This window comes from Perca flavescens, chromosome 21, assembly GCF_004354835.1.
Source record: "Perca flavescens isolate YP-PL-M2 chromosome 21, PFLA_1.0, whole genome shotgun sequence".
Classification (NCBI taxonomy): Eukaryota; Metazoa; Chordata; class Actinopteri; order Perciformes; family Percidae; genus Perca; species Perca flavescens.
Genome location: NC_041351.1, coordinates 7,006,119 through 7,028,520, shown reverse-complemented (window position 1 = coordinate 7,028,520; position 22,402 = coordinate 7,006,119). Strand labels below are relative to the sequence as shown.

The window sequence follows — 22,402 nt, the reverse complement described above, 5'->3', positions numbered from 1 at the left end:
CATTAGTCAGTCAATGACAATAGAACAGATTTCCTGCATTTATTGATGATTTTAAATAATACACTGCAGCACCATCTCAAGAGACTTTGGAATTAAAAGGCAAGTTGTGAAATGAATATAACTAAAATTCTAAGTTTCTTTATATCTCCTTTTTATAAGTAAAGGTAAACAATTAAAAACTATTAAAATATTTTACATTTTAAACGTTTTGTTACATCTCTCCATATACACAAACTCCACTTTTAAATAAATAAAACATGCACAATGACGTATTAAGACTTGTTCAAGTTGTGTGATACATGTGAGCTAACACAGTAAGTCTACACACCTGCTAATATTTAATATAAACAGTGTTTCTAAACTGTTTTACTAAAAAACACCAGGTGTGTATAGCAAGTCAAAAAAATGTCAAACTAGCCTTGTGTCCTTGAGGTGTAAAATGTTATGTACCACTTAAAGGAATAGTTCAGCATTTAGGAAAATGTTTGTCAGTCGTGTAAATAATGGTGTTTTACCATCACATGGTACCTGCTCGACTCTACTCGCCTTTTTTGGTTTTCCATTAAGAAAAAAAGTCCCTGGTACCTGCTAACAGGTACTTTTTTTAGTATCACCTCCGCTGAGGTTCCAAGCGAGCTGAGGCGATACCAAAAGGTGACGTGAAAACCTGCAGACTTCTGATTGGTCGGAGAGAATCATCACTAACCACTGAGTCATCATTGCTAGCGACAGACAGGGGGTGTCCTGAACAAACACGCCATTTTTAAATCGTTTAGCCAGCGGTGGCTTTTTTTGCTGCCTCCGGCTTCTTTTCAAACTAAATTTGTCACATGCCGAGAATCAAAAACACACCTTTCTCTGTGTGTGTCGCGTTAGGTCACGGCCGTTAGGTCATGGCGTCGCTATGACGACCAGCAATGCTCGCCTCACGCATGAGGCGGTACTAAATCTGCAGTTGAAAAAGGAGGACGAGGCACCGTGGCTGAGTTGAGCCGAGCAGAGTTGCTACTAGCAGTGGCTAAGCGCCATAAGTTAACTTTAATCTTTAGGTGTATTTTATTTTTTTACTTTAGACGAGCTGCTTCCAGTCTTTATGCTAAGCTAGGCTAACCACTTCCTTTACCCAGCTCCATATTTAACACACGGACATGATGTCATGAGATCAGGGCTGCAACTAGGGGTGTCACGATTTCCATTCTAAAACTCGAAAATGATGAACCATTCCTTTTAAAAAGGCATTAAAGACTCGTCAGCTGTGCGGACTCGTCCCCGTGAGTCTCAACGGGTTTTTTCAGATCCTCCTTCCGGCAGCCGTGGGTTCGCTCCCCCTCGTGGACGCCCATGTGTTTGGTCAGCGAGCCGCTCGCCGTGAAGCTCTTCCCACAAACGTTGCACAGATACGGCTTCTCGCCCGTGTGCGACCTCATGTGGATCTTCAGCGCTCCGCTCTTGTAGAACTTCTTGTCACACACGCTGCATCGGTGCGTGGACTCTCCCGTGTGGATCATCATGTGCGTTTTCAGAGTCCCCCTCTGTCGGAATCCCTTCCCGCAGACGCTGCAGAGAAACGGCTTCTCCCCCGTGTGGATCCTCATGTGAGCCATCATGTATTCTTTAAAGCTAAAGTTCTGGCCGCACACGCTGCAAACGTACGGCTTCTCCCCCGTGTGAACTCTCATGTGTCCCATCAGGTTCCCGTTTTGAGCGAACGCCTTGCCGCAGACGCTGCACACGTACGGCTTCTCTCCCGTGTGGGTCCTCATGTGCATCTCCAGCTGTTTGTGGCCGTCAAAGTGTTTGCCGCAGACCTCACAGTCATTCGTTCGGATGTAAGTTTGCAAGTGAAGCCTTAAGCTGTCCTCGGACTCGAAACGTTTCCCACACACACCACAAAGATCTGTGTCCCCCTCGTCCTCTTGCACGTGCTTCAAAAAAGAGGCTCTGTAGCAGAAAGGCTTGCCACACACTTTGCAGCGGTATTTCAAATGCGATGAATCCTTGTAATCCTTAGTTTTAGGTTTGTTTGGTGCTTTCGTTTTGGACTTCGGCGAACAACGTCGGTCTTTGGTCTCATCTTGCTCGCTGTCGGCCTCGTCACTATCGCTGGCTTCGCCGTCCTTCCATTCCTCATCGCTGTCGCCCACCCTGCTCTCAGCGTCGGAGCACTCTGCCTCCGATCGTTTGTCATCCGTTTGGTCCCTGCAGGGGTTTTCTTCGCCGTGGGTTTGTAAATGCACCTTCAAGCTCTCGTCGGTGTCGAGAAGTTTCCCGCAGGCTCCGCACACGTCGGAGCTCTGTTCGTGCGTGAGCACGTGTTTCAGAAAAGAACGTTTGTACCGGAAATACTTTCCACAAACTCTGCAACAACTCTGTCCCGTGGTGTGGCTCTTGTTTGTTATAGGAATTTTCCTTTCGCTGGGTTTTTTATTTTTCCCAGTGACACTTTTGTGGAAAGACCTTCCACACATTTTGCAACAATCCTCACCCTGACTTTGCATCTGAAATGGTTCTCTTTTGTTTGACTTGAGAGGTTTCTCATTTATCGCATTCTCATTGTCTTCACTTGCAGCTCCTGAGTTGTTGGATGAGAGAACCTTGTCGCTAGGTGGCGGCGTCTCCGTTTCCATCATAGTTGAAGTGCCCTTTTCGGCTCTGTGTATTTGGCGAAGATGCGGCCTGCAGTCTGTCTCCGTGGACGCATCTTTAACCTGTGGTGGATTTGATGTTTTCTGGAGCTGACTGGAGCTCCTGCTCTGCTCGGAGGAAACGTCCTTTTCACAGTCCGACCCAGAGAGAGGCAGTTTGTCTAAAACGAAAGATCGAAGAGAAAATTCAGCATTGAAATACGGCAAATTGCAATAAATACTAACACCAAGGCCACAACTATATTTCCTATCAACAGTGTATGCGTGACCAACAACAAAAAGCTCTATTCTGCAGCACCTTTAAAGTCTATGGAGGGTGAGCATTTGACAGTCCAAAATATTTTGAAATCCCTTTAAAAGGCACCAGATTACTCATGTCTGCAAGGCTGTTCAGATGTTTTTAAGAAATTCTAGCCAAGGGTGAATGAAAAATTTACATACCAATGGCAAAAAAAATGCATAGCACGGATAGCATCATTGTTTTGTTGTGCTCTGTCGAAAAAATTTATTAAATGATGACAAATTAAATGGTACCAGCAAGAAAAAAAGAAGAATGAATCATTCTTGCAATATAAACATTATTTAATGCATAACGTACCAGCTCTCTGTACAATTGCCTCCGCTTTCAACGTGATGTCCAACAGTTGGCGTTCGCTCTCCTTGTGGGAACTGGAGACCTCTGCCTCGTATTCGCCCATCATTATCTCCAGGACCCTAAAGATCTCTTCAGCAACCACCGCCAGCCGCTTGTGTACAGCTGCCCTCTGCTTTTCAGGTGGCATATCTGAAGAAAGGAATAAAAGGAATAAAATATATACACGAGTTAAGACTGGGTAAACCCAGCCCCATCTGCCGGCGATTTGATTCCGCCCTGCAGCTCAGGCTGGAAACCTGTACGTTTATCTATCCTGCTTCCGTTACAAATCAGCGGGGACCAATCACAAACTGGCTTATCCACCTGGCGCGCTATTGGCTGGTTTAACACGATGACGATAGAGAAGCGACCATCAGCTTCTTGTTTACATTCAACATGGCGGCCACCGAAATGCAGCAAACCGCTGATGCTGCGGTCGCTGCTACGTCACCCAGATCGTTGGTCTGATTGGTTGAAGGACTATCCAGTAGCGTACAGAGTCATTTGAACTATGAATCAGAATCAGCTTTATTTGCCAGGTAGGAGGACACATACGAGGAATTTTGCTTCGGATAATACAATGCTCACAATGTGCTTACTCATACCCGTACTATGCCCGTTGATCACGCCTCTTGTGCAGTAGAAAATACAGACTCCCCAGAATAATGTTCAATCTTAAAAGATTGAGCTCGGTCTGGTGATAGCCAGACTATATACTGTCTGGGTGTCCCGCCCCCCAGGGAAGTTTTGAGTATCAACGACTTAATTTCCTGTTTTCGATAAACTTTTATGCATCAATTTACGGTGGAAAATATCTTTATTTAGCCTATGTGAAGAAGAAAAACACAGAGGACAATTCAACATAAATCAAAAATATAATGGAAAGTGTGTTGTTGCGTGTCATTGGGCATTTTTAAGTAGGTATGTGGAAATCCTGGAGCTTTCTTAGTGGGTATACTGGGCATACCTGGCGTTTCACATAGACCACACACACACACACACACACACACACACACACACACACACACACACACACACACACACACACACACACATATATTAGGTTTAAAAAGTTATTGAAGTGTTGAATAAAAGTTTCAATATTAAGTTTTTGTCATAAAACTATTTTCATGGTCAACCCAGGGTATGGTAGAACTAACCCGGACTATGGGGTCAATTGTAACATTTTCCTCCTTGTGTTTGAGAGTAAACCATCCATTTTCTGTTCGGGTTGCAGAGATAACAGCTACTCCATTTAATAGCAGACCCATGTAACTAGTTTGTATCACATTTTGAACGCAATGGCTAAAGATACAGACAGAAATGTCAAAATATGTTACAACTATCCCCGGTCTACTTCCTCGATTGCAGGTGGTTGTTGACTTCTCTTATCAAATATGATTTAGTTATTAAAAACGTTTCTTGTGTGTTTAACCTACACACCTGATGTGTGCAGCAGCTTCTTCTCGACAGCGCTGAGTATCTCCTCCGCAGCCGCCGCCAGTCTCTCGGCCACCAGCGCCTTCACCGCCTGCAGTTTAGACATCATGGGCCGATGGTGAAGGCTTCCTTCACCCTGTGGACATGTTGTAGCTTCAACAGCACCCCGATACACAACAAAACGAAGCGGAGGCAGAGGGAGGATCTTTGGTGGTGTCAATGGTGGATGCCATAGTGCTTCCGGGGTCGTCTTCTTCGTCTCGTCTTATAAATATTACGGTTGATGGTAAAACACCGCCCCCCGCTGTTCTGAAACGGTATTACAACGTTCAGTGTCCCAGGAGTGGTGGAAGAAGTACTATCAACCTTTACTTCAGCAAAAGTACCAACACGCAGTACTTTTGGATTTAAAAATGTAAAGTACTTGTAGGCCTACTTTACTTGAGTATTTTCATTTTATGCTTCTTTATACCTTTAGTCCACTACATATCAGAGGAGAATATTGTACGATTTACTCCACATTTGATGCTTTAAAGGTCCTATGACATGCTGCTTTTTGGATGCTTTTATATAGGCCTTAGTGGTCCCCTAATACTGTATCTGAAGTCTCTTTTATATAGACCTCAGTGGTCCCCTAATACTGTATCTGAAGTCTCTTTTATATAGACCTCAGTGGTCCCCTAATACTGTATCTGAAGTCTCTTTTATATAGACCTTAGTGGTCCCCTAATACTGTATCTGAAGTCTCTTTTATATAGACCTTTGTGGTCCCCTGATACTGTATCTGAAGTCTCTTTTATATAGACCTTAGTGGTCCCCTAATACTGTATCTGAAGTCTCTTTTATATAGACCTTAGTGGTCCCCTAATACTGTATCTGAAGTCTCTTTTATATAGACCTTAGTGGTCCCCTAATACTGTATCTGAAGTCTCTTTTATATAGACCTTAGTGGTCCCCTAATACTGTATCTGAAGTCTCTTTTATATAGACCTTAGTGGTCCCCTAATACTGTATCTGAAGTCTCTTTTATATAGACCTTAGTGGTCCCCTAATACTGTATCTGAAGTCTCTTTTATATAGGCCTTAGTGGTCCCCTAATACTGCATCTGAAGTCTCTTTCCCAAAATTCAGCCTTGGTTTTTTTTTTTTTTTAAAGTTAATTGCAAACAAAGTATAAAAACAATACATTTATTCTGCAGTCTCCCAGTTGCTTTAGCAGCAGGGGCGTCGCTGCCTGCTTTAGGCCATTGTTGCCTTGCTCCAAGTCGCATTTCCTGCCTTTGCCTCCATTGGTGGTCTTTAGTTTCGGCTGAATCAGAGGTAGGCCTTCAGCTTAGATTTAATAGATTTAATACGTGCGCCGTTATAACTGACGTTCTCAACTACAATTCCGAGTTGTTTGAACTGCAGAAATCTGTTTAGAATTATCTTAATAAATACCGGTAATGCAACAAGGACAAGCAAGTAAACTGCGCTGTTTGTTTATTCAGAATGGAATGGGTCGGAAATAGATGCGAATGAAGAAACGTTAAAAAATAAATAAATAAAAAACCTCACCCGCACTCTCAACCGAATAGTGTGGGTAACAGATCAAGGCAGCAACATAATCAAAGCCCTGGAACCATATAGGAGTCTTTCTTGTCTCGATCACCTAATTAATACTGGCCTTCGCCACGGTCTGCATGCTGACACACTGGCCGACAACAGTGCTGCAGAGGGGGGAGACACATATCAGCACAGTTTACCTCACACTCAAGTCAGTGCAGGACATAGGCCTACACCACAGCTATGGGATAAGCTGGAGAAGCATAGCTTGCTCCCCACCGAATAAGGCTAATTGAGTAATGATGAAAAAAACGCTTGATCAAGGGCCCGGCCCGCCTGTTGGCCCGATCATAGTAAAAAACGGTTCGTCTCGGGCTCAGGCAGAAAATCTAAACTCTAATCAGAGGCTTCCATATCAACCTTTTCTGCAGCTTTTTTAGCTTTTGGCTTTTTTGCTGGAGCAGCCTTTGAGATAGTAGCCTCTGAGGTAGCAGCCTCTTTTTCTTTCTCAGACCTTTTGGGAGGCACCTCTGGTGAGGTAATTCTTCTTTGGCAGTGTCTGGTGACTTGGCCTCTTCTTTGGCAGTGTCTTTCTTCTTCGTGGTACCCGTTTTTTGGACTTCTTGGCTCCATTTTGCACATTGGGATACCTTGATCCCAATGTGATGCCATGATGTCGCTCTTTCTCATGGGTGGGCCAAATTCTCTGGGTGGGCAAAGAAGAGAAAGGGGAGGTAACCTTTCCCCTTACGTCATATAGGGAAGATTCTAGATCGGCCCATCTGAGCTTTCATATTCTCAAAGGCAGAGCAGGATACCCAGGGCTCGGTTTACCCCTATCACCATTTCTAGCCACTGGGGGACCATAGGCAGACTAGGGGAACTCAATGTTAAAAAACCTCAAAGTGAAATTGTCATGCCATGGGACCTTTAAAGTGCTTTACAGATTCATTATACAAAACGTATTAGGGTTAAAGATAACTATCCATTAGTGAAATACACAAGCATGACTCCTTTCCCTTCCCAGTCATGTGATGAATATTTAATTTGACTCCCATCCTGTGGAAACCTTAAGTTTGGCACTAAAAATGGGCAAACAGGCCACTTGCAAAGAGTTTTACAACTTCATTGTCTGCTCCAATTAGAGCATTTGGAATAGGTACTGGTACTCCTGTGTGCTTGGTTGTGTTTTAATTTTTGCATGCATTTTCTACTGTGTTGTGAGTTGTTGAAACCTTGTATTGCTGCCATCTTGGCCAGGGATCCCTTGAAAAATTACTTACCTGGTTAAATAAGGTTCTGTGTATTTCCCTTAATTTCAGATGGCATAAATCACAAGAACCTTGTATGGTTAATGACAAAAGCACAAACAAGTTTTCATGGTCAGATTTTTTATTAATCTTTCGTTAAGACTTTCAAACATGTAAACAGTTCCAGGAAGCTCACAGTCATCAAGTTCACCTGCAAAACAAGGCAAAAGTCAGGTTAGTCATGATATAATATAAAAAAAAAAAAAAACAACATTATACAACCGCTTAACTTCAGTTCCTTTTACCTCATTGGTTGTTCATTACTCCCTTGGACCCCAGTCACTGGTGGAGTCTTGGGTGGTGCTTTGACAGCCTTGTAGTCAAATACTGGTGGATCAGAGTACTCTGTGGAGTGCTTACTATTGGAAAGGGCTTCTGGTGCTTGCTGGTAGCCATTTCTGGATTGAATTATGTAGGATGAAGGCGGCGGCAGAGGGATCTCACTCTTGCCCAGCATGGTCTGAGACTCAAATGCAGAGATGCCAAAGTCTGGAAACAAGGAGTCGGTTTCCCTTTCGGGCTGCGAGGCCCAAGGAAGGCCAGGGGCAGAAGCAGCTCCGTCTACATAGTTGGAGGTTGCAGGAGCAGGGTTAGGAAAAGGTGCAACACCAAACCTGAAACTTGTAGGAGCACTGCCGTAAGGAATAGGTCCATCTAGCCCACCGTCAGCAGCTGAGTTACGACTTGTTTGACCTGAAACCAAAGAGATTCAAGCTGAATTTGTCCAGGAGAGCAGGAATAAAGTTTGTCAAGCTTCAGAACAAAGCTAAGTATTGTGAGACTTACCGCCTTGTGTTGCTGGGTGCTTGTTGGCATAAGGATAAGATCCAGCATTATAGGTGTAGGTTGCAGGAGCACCGATGTAAGGAACAGGTCCATCAAAGTCCAAGGTTGTAGGCATGTTCCTAGCAGGAGGGTATGCTGGAGAAGCCCAATAGACTGGGCCTGATGCCCCCCCACCAAAACCCATTTTGGAATTGCCACTGGTACCAGCAACAGACTGAGACTGCACAAAGAAGCCAGGAGTCTTCTTCCCAGTGCGTGGAAGAGTATGAGCAGTAGGCCCGATGTACCCTACACCCTGGGAAGCAGCATCACCAGAGTTGTAGGTTGCAGGAGTGGCAGCATAAGGATACCAGTAGGAAACAGGTCCATCATAAAGCTTACCGGGGGCAGCAGTGTTACGACCTGCTTGACCTGAAACCAAAGATAGATTGAAGCAAAAATGTGTCAAGTTAAATATTCAAGCTTTAAACAAGCACCTAATCTTAACATGCTAAGGTTTATTAGTCATTGTAGTTCAGTAAAGAAAAAGTAACAAAGAAGGCTTGCCAAAAGAATTCTGTAATGAAATGGTCTTGATGCCTTGAAGTCAATTGCTCAGTGTTTGGATAGCAAGACATCTTTTTCTTTGCAAAATAGGGCTGTACACAGGAGAGCTAAAAATAATTAAGACTGTTGGGAGACTTACCATCTTGTGTTGCAGGGCGCTTGTTGGCATAAGGATACGATCCAGCATTATGGGTGTAGGTTGCGGGAGCACTGATGTAAGAAACAGGTCCATCACCTAAGTCCAAGGTTGTGACCATGTCCCCAGCAGAAGCTGCTGCCCCACTTGAACCCATATTGGAATTTCCACTGGTTCCATCAACAGACTGAGACCGGAAAGAGAAGCTTGGAGCGCCGGTACGTGGAAGAGGACGAGCAGTAGGGCTGACATACCCTGCACCCAGGGAAGCAGCTCCATCACCAAAGTTGTAGGTTACAGGAGCGGTGGCGTAAGTTTCAGCACCAAACCTGAAGCTTGTAGGAGCCTCGCCATAGGGAAAAGATCTGTCATCAAGCCAGCCTGCGGCAGCAGTGTTACGACTTCTTTGAAGAGCTGCAAAGATGAATCAATTAGTTAAATTGGCAACTATTTTGATAAAAAAATAAAAATAAAATACATTTTAAAAAAAGAAATCTGTTTGAGTATTTTTTTTTCATGAAATAAAAAGTGAAACAGTTCTGATTCCAGCTTCTAAACTGAATATTTGTTTTTCTCCTCTATGACAGAATACTGAATAATTGAGTTGTGGACAAAAGACATTTGAAGACATCAACTTGGGCTTTGGAAACAGACATTTTTCACTATTTTGTAGACCAAACTACTAATTGAGAAAATAGACAGATTAATAGACAATGAAAATCATCGTTAGTTGCAGCCCTACTTCTTTGACCTGAAATCAAAGAGATTTGTCCAGGACAGCAGTTAATGTCAAGCATAAGGATTGTTGGGAGACTTACCGCCTTGTGTTGCAGGGTGCTTGTTGGCATAAGGAGAAGATCCAGCATTATAGGTGTAGGTTGCAGGAGCACGGACGTAAGGAACAGGTCCTTCAAAGTCCAAGGTTGTGACCATGTCCCCAGCATTAGGGTATGCTTGAGAAGCCTGGTAGACTGGGTCGGATGCAGACCCAATTGAATCCATATTGGCGTTTCCACTGGGACCAGCAACAGACTGAGACTGCCCAGAGAAGCTAGGAGTCTTCTTCCTTGTGTCAGTAGGCGGAAGAGGACGAGCAGTAGGGCTGAAATACCCTGCACCTTGGGAAAGAGTACTGGCGGGTTTGTTAGAGCTGGAATCATAACTCACAATAAAACTGTTTGGCTCATAACTTGGTGACAAGCCTGCAGCTACACTGAGAGTGCCTACTCTTGATGGGGACTGGTTTCCAGTGGGAGAGCTGGCCTGTTGGGGGTCTGCCTCAGGGTGCTGATAATTAGCAGATGGGCCATACTGCAGGTTCACCAGAGGAGGACGTGAGCCTTCAGACTGAAGGTTTAATTCAGGAACAGTTCTACCATCAGAGCCCCAGGTAGCAGTGTAGGGGTATCTGTAGCCTGGACAGAGATTTTTATGTAGAGGCAACTTTTGCATCCAATACATGCTTAAACCAGAAGTTTTTAGTTTTTAATACCTTGACCATTAGTAAGAATAGCATTTTGCAACTTCCTAAAATCTAAATCATGAAAGCTCAATGCCCTTTTCAACCAAGAAGTTTGAGAATGTTTGGAAACTAGTCAGTTTTGCGCATTGTTTGAATTTCCACAACATAGATGAAGAAGCATGAAGATAAGTCCAATTTAAAATGAAGTGCAATTACAAAACACAATCACCATAAAACTCAGAAATTTTAGAGCTATTTTCTTAGTTTCTCGACTCTTGAAAATCTGTCATAACTTTACAAGTCATCTGTGTGGTTAAGTTGTCGGATAGACCGTAAAAAGGGAACTTTACCTTTTGGTGCAGGAAAACAAGCACTATTGCTAAACAACAGCAGACAGATCCAAGAAACCCTGTAAGATAGCAACAGAAACAACAAGTTTTTCCCCTAAGGGATAGAACTTGAGCAGTCATTGTATATATTGTATAAACCCATTTGACTCACCTTGAAGACAGTCCATACACCATGTTTGACTTGTCCACAGCTGCCTTTGAGGATTGTGCTTTGTGCTGTGAAGCAAATGTAGCTATACTGGTGCTCCACATGCTCTCTGCACTAATTAAACTCATTGATTGACACCTGCACCCCAATCAGTCTCTGTAGCCTGTTTCAAGTGGTGGCAGAGAGTATTTACATTCTCATATTTTATAATCTAAAAAGTAAGTATTAGTGGAGTAAAAAAACAGTACAACATTTAGGCCTAACTCTAAAATATAGTATAAAGTATAAAGTGGCATAAAATACGCCTTTCTAGAACAGCATCACAAAGTGCTTTACATCACAACAAAAGCAACACATAAAAACACAGAAACTATTCACAACGTGGACAAAAACTTGAGTTAAAAATTTTTGAATCATCAGAAGTGTTTGTTGTTAACATATATGATATTTGTAATTGGCACACATATGCCCGCGTCGTGCAGGTCTCAGCATTCACCCGAGTGTCTCCTGCAATATTAATCAGGACAACGTGTAAGCATATTGTGTTAAAAACAGACACTGATAAACAAATGTAGATTAAATCACACAGATTATTGCTCAACAGGGCTGTATCAGCACTCAACTATCGTCTGGCTACACTGCTTATCTATTCTAAAGCAGACAAGAGCAAATATGACAAGGAGTTATGTTTATAAAAGACACAGACTGAACCTTTAATACTCAAATTAGAAATAAATGAAATAGGGGGTATCAGTAAATATACAAAATACATGTACTGTATATAAAATAACACATAAAAGTAGCTAGCTAAGGGGACAAATACACATAATTACCCTATATGCCACACTTACAGCATATAAAGCATATAAAGTCTGTTTTTATGTTATTACAGGCCAAATTTTGTAGTAAGACTGACACAGGATGACTACGTTGGCATAAAATTCACACTTTTCAATAACTCAGTGTTCACCAGGGATGTCATGTGTGTATTCTGCAAAACACAAACTGACAAATATTGAATGTTCAGCTTGCACCGTCGGCCAGACATTTGAATGACGTGTGGATCTATGTCATCGCAGCATGTCAGGCTAAAGGCCAGGGCTCTGGGGCTGAGTTAATGATTTATAGTTTACTCTGACTTGACCAAAATGCTATCTTTATCTTTTATGATGTTATACAACAGCCAAAATCGGACATGGGATTTCTGGATAGGGGTCATGTGTGCATGTATTTTCTGTTAGTTAGTTTGAAGATCAAGATTGTACATGTAATGCATATGATCAGTTTAAAATAGCATGCAATGCTATAGAGTACACTACCAAACAGTATATAAAGTAGTCAAAAATAGCTCCACTTTAATCAGTTATATATTTACAATGAAAAAAAAAATATAATAACACTGAGATGTTCCATTTTGTTGAGTTCTTTTACTTTTGATAGATGAAGTATATTTTGCTGTTTCTTTACCTGAGTAAAATTTGAATGCAGTGCTTTTGTATGTGATGGAATATTTTTACATTGAGGTACTTTTACTTAAGTAATAGATCCCACTAGTTATTCCACCACTGGGGAGTGGGGACTATTTACGGATTACTATAACCTAAATAATGATGGGACTGTTTAGTCCAGTCCAGTAAAATATGAACCAAGTCATTTAATACATTTTCAAGATATTTTTTATTAAAAATATTCAAAACAGTTTCAAAAATACTTTCTATACCATTTAAAATACATTACTAATACAGTTGAAATATGAGTGCTTTGAGTGACTGTTGTCTGACTGATTGTCTTTGAAGTGAGGTTTACACAGCAACTGCAGCTCACGTGTTCATCGTCTATCCTTTTCCAGGACTCTGAAACAATGGCAATTATCATATTTTGCTAAATTCAGGATCGGTCTTTGTAAGTGCCACTGGGCATCCTGGAGCGCTCACAGAGTTCAGTGTCTAAATCACACCGGCAGTCACAATTTCCCATCGATCTTAAAGGCTTTTCCTGAGGATCAGTTGGACATACGAATGCAATAAGCACCAGAGGAAAGTGTTTTTGTTTTTCTTACCCGGAAGAGCCTCCATTTCATTAGTCTGTTTAATCTGAGTTCACTGCTCACACTCCCTTTTTGTTCTGCAGGCTCAGAGCTCCGTTCACGCAGTACGGGATGATACTTACAGTGACCAGAGGCACTGTGGCGCTTTTGCAGAAGGAAAGCAGGTAAAAGAGGGCTGCAGTGTGCGTGGGAGGCTTGAAGGAGTCAAACAGGTGCAGCAGGAACAGAGAGCTGATGACGCACCCTGCTTTGACCAACGTGCTGCTGCTCTTCTTGGTCTCAGTGTAGAGGGGCGAGTGCAGGCCCAGGCCCAGGCCGAACAGGGTGCCCATGTTACGCAGGAGGCTGGCGAAGGGCGTGCTGTCCAGGTGCACCCACTCTGCCCTCACGCACCACTTCTGGGCTTTCTCCAGGGTCCACAGCAGGTCCACACCCAGAGCTTTGAGGATGACGTAGAAGCCAACAGCAAAGGAGGTCAAGAAGAGAGTCGTGTAGAAGTATTTCTTCATGCTGGCGCTGTAGATCCACTGAGTTCTGTCGAAGGCTTCAGCCACGATTATACCTAGAATCCATTGAAATGTCTAGGTCAATATATTGTGGTACATAGTAAACATAACCGCACAGGATGGACAGTTGTTCTCAGTCTATTCCCCCATGGGGGTATTTAATCGTATTTCCATACGGACCTGTGATAACACCAGCGATGACCTGGTGGGGGAAGTGGGCGGCGATGAAGACCCTGGAGAGGCAGACACACAGCTGGACTCCCCAAAACAGAGTCCACAAAACAGCCTTCAGATACCTGTCAACGAAACAAAATCGGACAACTTTGATTATTCTATTTTGAAAACGAAAGGTTCGGCACTTGAGAATCAAAACAAGTCAAGCTTTTAAAGCAATATAACAATTAACACAGTCATGAGAACTTCAGCTGCCTGGACGTCAAAATAAGTGTTGCATAATCTCCACCTTTCCGACAAATAGTTCTCAGGCATCAATGATCAACCACGGCACAGAACAGATAGTGTGTCCACAATGATAAGCTCTGGGTGGAAGAAAATGGTAAACAACACAGACATCGATGGGGTCAACGTTTGTTTTCGGACTCACCGGTCCTTGTTGGTGGATTTCTTGCTTCCATATTTCTTCTTGCTGGTCATGATGGCGAGGATGGAGGTCACCAGGGTGTAGTAGACTCCTGCAGCACCCATGGCGTGGCCAGAGGGGCTGCCTGGATAGCACACACGCACAGAGGGTGGATATCAGTGACTGATTCATTAATGAATGAATGAATGAGGAGCATTTGCCTCATTTTAATGCTACTACTACTATTAGAAACAGTGATGACTCTAACTAAGTACAGTACAACATTGAGGTACTTTTACTTTACATGAGCATTTCTATTTTATGCTACTACTCCACTACATTTAAGAGGGAAATGTACTACTATTACTAGTTACCTTTCAAATCAAGATTTTACATTTTAAACATATTTTAAGCATACAAAATACAATATAAAACCTCATAAAAAAAACATTGTCCAGTTGGTTTCAGTATGTTTATGAATTTTTAGCAAATCCACAGTTGAATGAATGCAGATTTGTGCAACTGCCTAACTGTATATAAAAAAAAAACTAAAACTAGCTCCACCTGGACCAGCTACAACAGTTAGATGCTACGTATAAAATGAACAATCTAATAATGTTTGTTAATTTATCAGTCACCGGGACCAAGTACTTTTACTTTAAGTACACATTTGCTGATTATATTTATGCATTTTTACTTAAGTACACTTCTGATTGCAGGGCTTTTACTTGTAAAATATTATATTCACAGTGTTGTATTGGCACTTTTACATAAGGTTTTGAGTACTTATTCTGATTAAAGACAAAACCTGTGCATTAGAGCAAAGCTGGTAACTGGTTTGTGGTAATTTAATTACTTGCAACTTTTGTTTGCAGCTCATTTTTGGCCCCTCAGCACATCCAGCCATGCATGAACAGCGTAATTTCTCACCTGGGCCGGTCTCACAGGTCATTGGATACTGCTCAATGTGAGGACGAACTGAGTTTGCATAATGAGCCGTCTCATGGACCCACCAGTAAGGCCTCTCCCCAAACAGAATCCTGAAGAAGACAACATTACACATGCACTCCATTATGGTCTATACAAATGGTGAGGACATTTGAAAAATGTCTAGCTCAAAGATTGACTTGACTTACCATTTGAACACCAAGTTAAGCCAGTCTCCGATCACAGCCACCCAGATGAGCTTGATGGCCACTGAAGAACGCAGCTGAAACCAAAGCGGGAAGAAGATGAAGAAGGTGTTCCTGAGGTCTGCCGCCCAGGAGACCCAGAGAAACAAGCCCTGGGCATCCTGATAGTTGGTCTGCAGGTAGTGGGTGGTGCTCACACCAAAACCCTGCATGGCGTCCATGATAGCGTTCATCTTTGCCTCAAGAGAGAGGGAGAGAGATCTCAGTCTGGTGCTGTGTGACTAAAAAACAAGCTTGTTGCTATCAGTAACACAGCTGGTTGGTTTTATACCAGAGGGACCCACCATTCAAACGCATGCTCACGATGAACGTTGGACCTTGCACATGTGTAATAAAACACCGGGAGTGAGGGGAGTTTGGGAGGTTTGCCACACAAACAGGTTGAAAAGATAGCGGGAAAACAAAACGTCAATTGGTATCTCTGTCACTAAACTACTATACGCAGCACAGATAGGATGTCAGTTGACCAATGGCTGTATTTCACAACAGTTTGCAGAATAACATTTTCTTTTCATTGTACTGCATGTCCTCTTTCTTAGTTTCTTCTTTCTTGCCTATTCATGCCACCAATGAGTACTGTTTTTTTTTTTTGATTTGGTGAAAGCATCATTAGGTTACATAAGGCGATCAATGATTAAATGACTGGGTTGGGACTGAAGCTGAGGAGATAGTTGGGGATAAAACAGAAGAAGCAGATTGGCAGGTTGTAGGTCATGTACGAGTTACTGCACTTTCATGACAAACACGTTTGGCAGGGATGTCGCCACAGATGAGCTCATGTTTTATCTTGTTTTGATGGAAATAATGTTGTAATTTCTCACCTTTGGGGTCCCTAGCAAAATGAATTACACACTCTTCACTATCCATGGGACATAGAGTATAAATTGTGCAGCAGGATCAATGGATTTCACAAGCCTGAGCTCAGAGCAGAAGCTGGTTCATTTTCTTTGATCAGCGATAAAAAAAAGAAGGTTTTCCTAGAAATCTGTGATCCGTCAGAGAGGCGGCAAAGAACCTGTCTGCACTGTCCCCGAAGGCAAACAAATTTGCTAGCCTTGATTAAAGTCCGATGGGGATCACACAGAGGCAGAACAGAGGAGACTGCCTGTCCTGGAAGAGCTTGGCAGCAACCTGTCTGACCAAAAAGACCCAGATTCAGTGCATCATCCTCAGGCAGAGGAAGTGATATCATGGATCTTCTTCACAGTTGGGGGGTTGAGCTGGCGGTCCATCTGCAGACCACATACAGCAGGTATGAGGGCTCGTTTAGCCTGGCGTCCACAGTGGCCGACCTGCACACCACGTTCTTCTGCTTCTTCCCGATCTGGTTCCACCTGCGGAGGGACACGGGGCTCAGGCTCATCTGGGTGGCCGTCCTCGGAGACTGGCTCAACTTGGTCCTGAAGTGGTAACAACTGTTCAAATGTAATGTCGATTGAATCACATAAAGAGAAGAGTTGTTTTTTGAGTCTCTTGGTGTTTCCGTGGCAGGGTTCTATTTGGGGAGAGACCATACTGGTGGGTTCACGAGACCCGGTTTTATGGAACGGGACCGGCCCCTTCTCTGCAGCAGTTTCCCATCACATGTGAGACTGGACCAGGTACAGTTCAGACCTGCAGTGGAGCACATGATGATTCCTGAAAAAATTGATTGATTCAGTGGAATGATTTATCTGGCACACTGAACTATTAGTCTGGTTAATACTTAAAGGGATAGTTAGAATTCTTTGAAGTGGGGTTGTATAAGGTACTTACCCACAGTAGATGGAGGGTGGCACGCCCCCAGTTTTTAGAAGCAGTCAGGAGTACCCATTACATAATCTGAGGAATGTGATGCTGTGGACGGGGACAGCAGCTAAACTTATTTTAAACACCTAAAAAAAAGTCCTTTCTGATGGGGAACTGAAGCCGTCATATCCATTGATGGTCTCTTCAAAGCCACCAGTCTCCTTTGACAAAAAAGTAATTTTACCTCTCTGAACACAGGAGTTGCTGGTCTACCCGCTGCCTCAATCGTTTTTTGTTATTATCTGGCTTTGGTAAATTCAGACTAACCCTTTAAAACACCAAAGTCACACAATAACCCTAATTAACTAACCGATTGAGGCAGCAGTAGACCAGCAACTACCGTGTTCTACGATGAAACATTTATTTTTAAAGGACTCTGGTGGCTTAAAAGAGAGCATAGATACCGACTCTCCACGTTAAACGGTGAAAATAGCATACAGCGTACACCTAAACTGATTTTCTTTTTTTTTTGGTGTCTAAAATACGTTTAGCTGCTTCCTCCTGTCCACAGCAGGACATTGCTCAGATTCCATGTCGTTACTCTTGCCTGTTTCTCCAAACTGGGGGCGTGGTGACGCACCTCATACAACCCCACTTAAGATTTTTTAAGACTTTTAAGTACATGATTGCCAGATAATATCTTTAGTGTTTGGCAGGTGCTTCCTTGAATGAATATGATCACAAATGTGATAACTAGGTTATAAATTCCAGTACCTTTGGCCTTGGGTGTGAAGGAATTTAAGATTGGAATTGGTCTTTTTTTTGTCAATGTTGCATTTGCTCTAGTTTTCTTTCTGTGCACACATAACATTGGTGGACTGTACATTCTGTTTCTTTGTTATTGCATCTCTGAAGATGAAGCTGTAGTTGATGAGGCCTGAGATTATAAATCTAAATGATCCTTGCAGGAAGCCCTTCAGGTCATGCTATGGGTGCAGCTGGGGTCTGGTATGTGATGGTAACTGCGCTACTCACTATTGCAACAGAGAAGCGATGCCCCCCTTTATTATACAAGTGAGTCTGTGGTAATCGTCAAACCTAACCTTAATTATTCTCTAAACCCTGTGCACTCAGGTTCAGTATTATTCCCTCTGTGTCAGGTTCCTGCAGGCAGGCCTGTGGATGCTAATGGGCCTGGTAGTGCTGGTGGTCTGCATGTCCAGGGTCTACATGGCTGCCCACTTCCCACACCAGGTCGTTGCTGGAGTCATTACGGGTTAGTCTGCCCAAATAATGCAAGATATACATTTGTGGTGATTAAATTTTTTTTTGTGTGAAGATATTTGTCTCCCATTATCATACACATCATATTGTGGATGTGGTCAGTTAAGATTTCAGTGAGGGGTACATGCAGTAAAACTATCACACACCTAAAAGCATATACAGGAGCTCTTCTGAACCTCTGCTGAATGGACCCTCTTCTCTGTTTTTGTGTCAGGTGTACTTGTCGCTGAGGTTGTCTCAAAGGGGAAATGGCTCTACAGCGCCAGCATGAAGAAATACTTCTACACAACTCTCTTCTTGACCTCCTTTGCTGTTGGCTTCTATGTCATCCTCAAAGCTCTGGGTGTGGACCTGCTGTGGACCCTGGAGAAAGCCCAGAAGTGGTGCGTGAGAGCAGAGTGGGTGCACCTGGACAGCACGCCCTTCGCCAGCCTCCTGCGTAACATGGGCACCCTGTTCGGCCTGGGTCTGGGTCTGCACTCGCCCCTCTACACTGAGACCAAGAAAAGAAGCACCAGTTTCAAGATGGGATGTATTATTGTCTCCTTGTTTCTGCTTCAGCTGTTGGATGGATGGACATTTTCCTCGGAAAATCTTATAATTTTCTATTTTGTGTCTTTTGGTAAAAGTGCGGTTGCGCTTTTAATCCCAACCACTCTGGTTCCCTGGGCGCTCTGCTGGATTTGCAAGGGAAAGAGAGATGACAAGAATTTGTGATTCAAGACCAATTGTAGTTTAAATCAATTATTAGTTTAATTCTTTTATATTTACCACTAATTCTATTTCACTTTTGTGTTGATAGTTAGATGATAAGATTGACATCACTCTAATGTCTTTATACTTAATATATTAATTTAGCTTAATGGTGAAACAGCTAGCCTGGCTCAGTCCAAATGTAACAAAATCCGCCTACCAGCACCTGTAAAACTCATTAACTAACATGTTATATTTCATTTGTTTAACCTGTACAAAAAAACTATAAAAATATGTATTTTTGATAGTTTTGTGCCGGGCTAGGAGCACTGACTTTGAGTCTCTGCTGGTCATCTAGCAATCTCATGGTAAAATCACAAATTGTCCTTTTTATACCGTCTTGTGAAGGGCTCATCGCATGGGTGGAATATGGTCTCCGAAAATATAAAATGCCTCCTGCAAAATTAAAATGCCTTTAATTTACATTGCAATATGTATTTAAAGCTACAGTGGGTAGTTTCTGTCTTCCCCATGAGGAATTCTAAGTAATGACAACAACACTGTCGGAGCATCAACATGATACAAGCCTTCCGTGATCCGGGAATCAAATAATGACTGTTTATCTGTATTCAGCCTCAAAGGTCTCTCTGTCTGTTTAGAATATATATAAACGGGTAAGAAAAGATTATTATTTTTTATACAAATGTAGTTAGCAGCTCAGTAAACAAAAGTGCTTTTTCAGCTCAATGATGCATAAAAATTATGGAATAAAGACATTTTCCTTTCTATGAAGAGTTGTGCTTATTTTAGTAAGACCATGCTCCCCTATTGGTTTTCTCAGAATGTCTCAGGCTGATACTGATTAATCCTCAGGCAGGAACAACCATTAAATATTAACAAGAGCATGCTCCTGTCACTCGGCAGTCCCACATAGTGACACAGTCTTTCACCATAACCATGCGCTCTCAAAAGAGACTGGAGGGTCAAGGGGCAGAATGCGTTGCAGTCAACACGTGTGTCCCTTAAGGCTCTAAAGTGACATATCAAAGAATGTAATGTAATGAGATCAGACACACTTGTGCAACTCTGCTAACATGATTATAAACCAAGTGCAATAATTACACGTCACCTAAAGTCATTGTAGTACTGATACAAATTGTAGGAATTAATAAATACCAAAATGTTTTATTTTTACTTAAAAATGTAATCTTTATATGTACTTTGTCATATTTTCATCTTCTTTTACAAATGAAAACGGGGTTAATCTCAGTTGTGCACAACACAGGCTCAGGGTGAGTCCCCTTTTGATGACATACATAGTAATCATGGTCATGTGGCATTTCCCACCTACAGTACAAGCCCAATTTCCTTTTTAACCATCTTATCTCTGAGGGCCCTCTTTACTGTTTTCTGGTGCTTATGAAGCCACATCTACAGTGGTGCTCATAAGTTTATGAACCCATGCTAAAGTTGACTAAAAAGAGGAATAAAAAAATCATCTTTTGGAAATTGATCTTAATGACTTAATTAAAAAGAATGAAGAAAAATCCAACCTTTAAGGACACCAATATTTTTTGTGAATGAATAATGTATCGTAAATAAATAAATGTTCTTCCTTAAAATACAGGGGTCATAAGTAAGTACTTATAACCCCTATATGTTAAATTCCCACAGAAGCAGGCAGATTTTTATTTTTAAAGGCCAGTTATTTCATGGATCCAGGATACTATGCATCCTGATAAAGTTCCCTTGGCCTTTGGAATTAAAATAGCCCCACATCATCACATATCCTTCACCATACCTAGAGATTGGCATGGGGTACTTTCCATAAAACCATCTCTCAATGCAAATCAAACCAGCTATTAGGCTAACTGAAATAAAACCATGCCAATCTCTAGGTATGGTGAAGGGTATGTGATGATGTGGGGCTATTTTAATTCCAAAGGCCAAGGGAACTTTATCAGGATGCATAGTATCCTGGATCCATGAAATAACTGGCCTTTAAAAATAAAAATATGCCTGCCTCTATGGGAATTTAACATAGGGGTGTACTTACTTATGCCCCCTGTATTTTAAGGAAGAACATTTATTTATTTACAATACATTATTCATTCACAAAGAAAATTGATGTCCTTAAGGCATCAAGATCAATTTCCAAAAAAAAATGTTTTATTCCTCTTTTTAGTCAACTTTAGCATGGGTTCATAAACGTATGCGCACCACTGTATATGTTGCTGAGTGTAAGACTGAGAGTCTGCTTCAGGAGTTTATATTGACATCAATCAGCTCAAAATAGTTTTTCTCAGTTATGATGTACAGATCTAATTGTATCACTACTGTCTCATTAGGGATTGGGACGGTTATTCAATGTCTTGTTTATTGTAGTTATCCCATCTTGATTTTGAAGCCTGCCCAGAAATTAAGGTTAAGTCTGGACAGACTGAATGTTTAGCAATCAACTTGTAAATGCTGAATTGTTGGGAAACAGCATTATTTACAGTCATGTTTTCCACAATGATGGTAGTATAATCAAATAAAGACAAATAAAATGCTATGCAAACATCTGCTCTATTGTTAATGCTCTATAGCCATGATTAGTTTCCTTAATAGAGACTTAATTAATATGTCATATTTGCATCTTAACTACAAAGGGCTCTGTGCTTTACTTTTTACATAAAATAAAGCCTACTAATTATCTTATTACTAGCTTTACAGATTATATATTCTGTACCTTTTGTAAACATAATATAGAAACAATTTTTTTGATTATGAAATATCACAAACATTTTGGACAGATCTCTGGAGTCTCACTTTTTTAAGCTTATACTGTCTACTCTTTTAACCTTAAAGATATTGTTAGTATAATCCACATGATGGTGTTCTTGAATATCTGGTTAATTTCATTATTCTTTGCATTTTGTTTTATTCACAAACAGCAATTTTCTAACCTACATTTTCACCTATCCTCCTAGAACTGAATTCCCTTCTTAAATCACAGTTTATTGACTAACAAAAAAAAAGCTTTTGGAACTTTTCCCCCTGAAACCTCTGACTGAACTCTACTAGTCATTTCAAGTTTGTGTTTTTGTATCAGTGGTATTTAATCTGTATGTGCTATTGTTTACCTGAATTTTTGTTATCCTTTTGTGAGACAAAAAAAAGCTCTGTGTTCTAATGGCTTTTATTTCATGTTCTTTTAAAGCAGCTTTTGAAGATATTACTGTTACTAAAAATACATACTAAAACATACAGGTAAAAGTACTTTTTCCTGCAGAGTGTGCAGGTTTTCCTTTTCAGCACCATACATTCCCAAAAACCTCCACCAAATTAGGTTGGTGCAGCCTGAGAGGTGAAACCAGTCGAGTATTG

At 41.7% G+C, this 22,402-nt stretch overlaps 4 protein-coding genes across 6 annotated transcripts; 1 reads left to right on the top strand and 3 right to left on the bottom strand.

Moving 5' to 3' along the window:
* Positions 1–689: 689 nt before the first annotated feature.
* Positions 690–4,965, bottom strand: LOC114548177 (zinc finger protein 2 homolog). 2 transcript variants are annotated; one of them, XM_028567962.1, is made up of 4 exons: positions 4,723–4,965; positions 3,244–3,429; positions 3,087–3,137; positions 690–2,806 (listed from the first exon to the last, which is right to left on the bottom strand). In XM_028567962.1, exons 1-4 carry the CDS (start codon positions 4,826–4,828, stop codon positions 1,239–1,241), a joined length of 1,911 nt encoding a protein of 636 aa, XP_028423763.1. In that variant the 5' UTR covers positions 4,829–4,965; the 3' UTR covers positions 690–1,238. The 2 variants fall into 2 exon arrangements, with proteins under 2 accessions (XP_028423763.1, XP_028423764.1); XM_028567963.1 differs by lacking the exon at positions 3,087–3,137.
* Positions 4,966–7,638: 2,673 nt separating this feature from the next.
* Positions 7,639–11,149, bottom strand: LOC114548028 (uncharacterized). Its single transcript, XM_028567673.1, has 7 exons — positions 11,006–11,149; positions 10,855–10,913; positions 9,861–10,457; positions 9,046–9,456; positions 8,361–8,771; positions 7,820–8,267; positions 7,639–7,725 (listed from the first exon to the last, which is right to left on the bottom strand). Exons 1-7 carry the CDS (start codon positions 11,128–11,130, stop codon positions 7,722–7,724), a joined length of 2,055 nt encoding a protein of 684 aa, XP_028423474.1. The 5' UTR covers positions 11,131–11,149; the 3' UTR covers positions 7,639–7,721.
* Positions 11,150–12,667: 1,518 nt separating this feature from the next.
* Positions 12,668–15,501, bottom strand: g6pc1a.2 (glucose-6-phosphatase catalytic subunit 1a, tandem duplicate 2). Its single transcript, XM_028568151.1, has 5 exons — positions 15,272–15,501; positions 15,066–15,175; positions 14,160–14,280; positions 13,736–13,851; positions 12,668–13,611 (listed from the first exon to the last, which is right to left on the bottom strand). The coding sequence occupies exons 1-5, from the start codon at positions 15,499–15,501 to the stop codon at positions 13,109–13,111; spliced, it is 1,080 nt and encodes a 359-aa protein (XP_028423952.1). The 3' UTR covers positions 12,668–13,108.
* Positions 15,502–16,518: 1,017 nt separating this feature from the next.
* On the top strand, positions 16,519–19,814 carry g6pc1a.1 (glucose-6-phosphatase catalytic subunit 1a, tandem duplicate 1). 2 transcript variants are annotated; one of them, XM_028568169.1, is made up of 5 exons: positions 16,519–16,736; positions 16,820–16,929; positions 18,108–18,134; positions 18,231–18,332; positions 18,555–19,814. In XM_028568169.1, exons 1-5 carry the CDS (start codon positions 16,519–16,521, stop codon positions 19,055–19,057), a joined length of 960 nt encoding a protein of 319 aa, XP_028423970.1. In that variant the 3' UTR covers positions 19,058–19,814. The 2 variants fall into 2 exon arrangements, with proteins under 2 accessions (XP_028423970.1, XP_028423969.1); XM_028568168.1 differs by having other exon boundaries at positions 18,025–18,130; positions 18,217–18,332.
* Positions 19,815–22,402: the final 2,588 nt, after the last annotated feature.